Source organism: Halyomorpha halys, unplaced genomic scaffold (genome assembly GCF_000696795.3).
Source record: "Halyomorpha halys isolate HHAL.00 unplaced genomic scaffold, Hhal_1.1 Scaffold1922.1, whole genome shotgun sequence".
NCBI classification, from domain to species: Eukaryota; Metazoa; Arthropoda; class Insecta; order Hemiptera; family Pentatomidae; genus Halyomorpha; species Halyomorpha halys.
The window spans coordinates 38,653-43,536 of NW_027108826.1; the positions used below are offsets into that span (position 1 = coordinate 38,653).

The following is a 4,884-nucleotide window of genomic DNA, read 5'->3' on the forward strand; positions in this document are numbered from 1 at the left end:
CTGAACAGGTAGGTTGTCTTGACTTTTTCTTTGCTAATTTATTATCATTTTATATCTTTATTTTTACTTATTTATGTATAATTATTATTTTTTCATGACGTTTATTTAATCTCAATTTTTTTTTCTTTTTTCCTTCCCCTTATTGTTTTTGTTTTATGTACATCTCCTGTACTTTTCAACTGTATATTTTACGTATTTTTATATAAAAAATGTTTACTCTTGCCATTGTTACTTATTTTAATTCTTATCATTGTACCTTATATTTGTATTTTTATTCTTATCATTGTATCATTTTGTATCTTTTTAGCCCTGATGAAGCCCTACAAAGTGGGACGAAACGTCGGAAAATAAATAGTTGTAAACTATTTTTGTTTCTCCTTTGACCGCAACCCTGACCATCTTCCTATACAGGAAAATAAATAGTTGTAAACTATTTTTGTTTCTCCTTTGACCGCAACCCTGACCATCTTCCTATACATCAATTTTTACGGTCAACTATATATACATATATGCATACAATTATAGTTTAAAAATGTGGAACACCAATAAGCAAACACCGATACCAAACACCATAGAACCAAACACTTATACCTACCTAGTGCACTTGGCTTGTGCTTGCCACTACTGCCAAAAATCAAAATTATTTTCAGATTCTTTTATTATACATAATATGGGGGCTGGGAGGGGAGGATCTATTTAATTTTTATGGTAACATTTAAATTTTAAAACATTAACTCTGGTGCAGCTTAGCAATTGGTTGAACACCTTACTGATATGGCTGCACCTTGTCCATCCAACACTATATCCATTCCTCCTGGTACGCAACCTTCCTGGTTCTCCTGTTTGCCCGCCTGGTTTAGTCCTCCTGGTCTCTGTCTGTTCAGCTTCCTCTTCCTCTTCTTCTAGTGGCTCGCCAATGCCGAAGGATCAAGCTCTTCCTAATTTAAAGAGTGTCGGGCCCACCACCTACTTCCCTCTAGATGAACTCCCTGAAGAAGGGATATTTATCCTCTTCCATCAGACAGGAGAAGTCTGACTCGGCAGGATGAACGTCCCGATCTTTCTGGATAACCTTTCATGGCAGTGCAACCGACTATCAAGTGGTCTGCTGTTTCAGGAATTCCACATGTAGGACCCCAGGGGTCAATATTTATTCTGAACCAAACACTGATATCAAAAACAAAAAATCCAAATACTGATTAAAACACCAAAGATCAAACAATAAAAATTGAGCGGCAGACCTCCATGACTAACAAGGAGAGGATTCCACATGTGCCTCCTAGATCACTTATTGGCTATCTAGGCCTCAAAATATTCGACATGTTGCAATATTAGGGGTCAACACACTCCAGGAGCCCTGAAAGAAATTGGAAAGTTTGCTTGTGCAAAATACATTTTATTTTATATCTCTGGTTTTGATTAAGATAGAAAAATAATTTCCATACTAAAATGTTCCTATTGGAAAGCAGAAAAATAAAATAAATAAAAAATAAGCCATAAAAATATTCAAGTATTAATACATAATGTATATGAAAAAAAAATTTAATTATGGAAATAATTCTTCATATTAATCATAGCTTTATATGTGATACTTCTTGAGTCCAAAAAAATCAATAATACAATCTTTATATTATTAAAAAGATAAAAATCAACACATTTTATTTTAACCGTCTTCTTGAAGAAGTTTCAGATGGTAAAAGGTTTTTTTTAAGTAGCTCGTAAGGTATATAGGAAGATTCTTAGAATGAATTATTTACCTAATTATATATGTAAATTTGAATAAAAGAAAAGGTCACCTTTCCTTTTTTTTTTTTTTATTTTAGTATGAAACATAATTTCTAAATTATGTATACTTTTGCAATGTTTTGATATAAGAATAAATTAAATCAATTCTTATAATTATTTAGTTAATTTATTACAAATTTTGTGATTAAATAACTAGATAATATCTTTTTACTATAAAATATTCAGAATAAAACAAAAATAGTATAATGGTACTGATATAACATTTTCTCAAAATAAATGATCCAGAAAATAAATTCTATTAACACAACTAAATCTAAAGTAATGGGAATGGGAAGAGGGGATGAAAGAGGAGACCTAATAATATGACATAATAATAAAAGCTGGAGCAGGTTAGAACTTTCAAGTGCCTCTGGGCCCATCATAACGAAAACGGCTGATTACACAGAGAAGTTAGAGTAAAAATAAAATTGTCCAGAAAATACTTCCTTTCACTCAAGACTGGTTTCCTGGGAAAAAAAGAAGTAACAAAAAAGTATTATATAAGGATATGTTTATCCTCTTATAGACTTATGCGAGCAAGTCCTGGAACTACTATCTGAAGACATAGAAGCCAAATCCAAGCAATGGAAATGAGGTACTTGAGGAAGATAAAGGGGGAAAAAAGGGATAAAGTCAGGAATATTGCAATAAGAAGTAACCTGGGAGTGAAACCAGCTGAACATATTATAAAAGAATATAGATTGCGGTGATTTGGCTACATAAACAGAATGCTGGAGGAAATAAAGGCCAAAATAATGTATGGAATGACAGTCAATGGAAGGACAAGATGAAGGCTAAGAAATACTTGAAATGGTTTAGTCAAAGAAGCATTAAAAAGGAGAGGCATTGACTGGAATAGAGGCAGCCAGCTGGTACAGAACTGAGGATCAAGCTTTATAAGCAAATTCCTCACACTGCTCCATAATAGAATAGGGAGGATTAAGAAGAAGAAAAAGAAAATAAATTTGGGATTCCGGAGTTAGTTCTTATTTGATATTTGTTTGTTATTAAAGAATGCATAGTGATGATAGGGTTTACCATACAGAGGGGTCCCCGTCAAAAGAACTCTTACTTTCAAAAAACCCCTGGAAAAAGAGTGATATTTTACCCAACATTTCAGAGAAAAATACCAGTTCTCAGACATTTCAATCAAATAAATAAAAAACAGTGCGGATATGTATTACTTGCCACAAAAAACAGTTAATCCTTAATTTTTATGAAAATCAAAAAAAAAATGTTAGGTATATATAAATGATTGACCTTATTATTTCAAATTATGAGGAAGATGGTTGGAGTGCAGTCAAAATAACAAAAAATACTTAACAAATATATATTTTTTTCACCTGCATTTGTAGAGCTTCATCAGAGATAAAAAGACAGAATTACAAGATAAGAACTAAAAATATTTTTACATAATAGGATATTAAAAAGCAAAAAGGTAAATTAAGAAAGGGTTGAAATTATGTAAATATAAGTGAAAAGAAAATTAGATAAAAATGAACAAAAGGAAGAAACGTAAATAGTTATTATATAAATTAGATAATGATAAGAATATATTTTTTAAAAAACTGTACGGTGGCTATATTTAATTCAATCTGCATTGTAGATAGTTTTGTGTAATATGGATAGTTATTAATAATTCTTAGGCATTTGTTACGAAATACTTGTATTTTTTGTTACATCAGTTGAAGTAGCAATGCTCCATATGTGGCAGGCATAAGTTAAGATGGGTCTTAGTACTGCTTTATATATTACCAATTAATTCCAACTGGATAATTTTGATGTTTTATTAAAATTTTAATACAAATTAAGTAGCTATTTTCAACAAATTCACTTAATTTTATTTAGATCTTTGAATAAATAACTTTGAACCTTTTTAAGAGACAAATAATTGTGTTTGTGTATATCCTTCCCAGCTAAGACTCCTGGGGAGCGACAGTCCTATATCACTTTTGAAATATTAGCTTAAAACGGGAAGAGGAGACTTTAAGATAGTTTAATTGAGCAATATTTAAAAAGCACCTGAAATTGAAAAACGGTGTGAAATCCTCCTCTCCCGCCCTCCATGTTAGCCTTACTTATCTTATTTTTCAAACAGACAATTATAGTGAGTAGGTTGGCATTACTTACTACTGAAATTGTAAAACATTATATATATTTGATATAGAATTGTTCTTACTTTTTCCAATTTCAAATTGATGTGATGATTAAATAATTGTTTCAAGAATAATAATAAACATAATATAATCTTTACGAAAAAATTTATCTTTCTTCTACTAGAAAGCTATAGATAATAGTTGAATAATGTAACTTTAAATTTTTGATAAAAATTTAATGATTTTTTCAGATGCAAATGTTCTCCTGAAAAAACCTGTGTAAAAAGTGATGACATGTTGTCAGCCGGTGCATATATTTTCAGATGTTTTGAAAATCTCAGGCCAATCGAAAACCATAAAATAAGAAGCCCTATGATGCATGTAACCTTTGTAAAAGAAGAAACTTCGCAGAGTTTGGATATGACAACAGGTTTGTCTCCGACACCTTTTACTGTTGAGAAAAAAAGAAGTGATCCACTACCATCAGACATCAACATCCGTCAGGTCTTCTTGAATCTCTTTCAACAACTCTTTTCATATCCAAAATTCCATTATGGCAAAAATAAGTTGCAAAAGGATTAAAAGCATATATGAGAGTTTATATTATAAATTGAGACTGAATCAATAGTTCCTTTTTTAAAAATATTTATATTAATATTTAATGTTTTCTTTAATGAACCAAAAATGTATGTTCCTAAAAGCATTTACTTATTTTACAAATAATGAATTTTTATAAAAGTATGCTTGGAAGTTAGATATGATAGTTATTTTTTTAAAGTTGATTTTGAAAGTTTATAAAGGATACTACTTAAAAGAATATATTTTGTAGTTTTGTATGATATATTATGAAATATGTCAGTTGGATCTATTAGATGAATGACATGAATCCAAAAATTATTTATTAATGTCATATTGTCATTTTAAAATTTTATATTCAATAAATAAAACTAAAATAAATAGTTTCTTTTATTTCAGAAACTCCTTGTCATTGTTATTATTAGTT

General features: G+C 29.9%; 1 protein-coding gene across 1 annotated transcript in view; it reads left to right on the forward strand.

Moving 5' to 3' along the window:
• LOC106690863 (uncharacterized) overlaps nucleotides 1-4,698 on the forward strand; it is a gene marked incomplete at its 5' end in the record, with an annotated part of 12,296 nt that extends 7,598 nt beyond the window's left edge. Inside the window, 1 exon segment of the mRNA XM_014436448.3 lies at nucleotides 4,133-4,698. Coding sequence (XP_014291934.3) covers nucleotides 4,133-4,463 — 331 coding nt within the window.
• Between the last annotated feature and the right edge of the window lie 186 nt (nucleotides 4,699-4,884).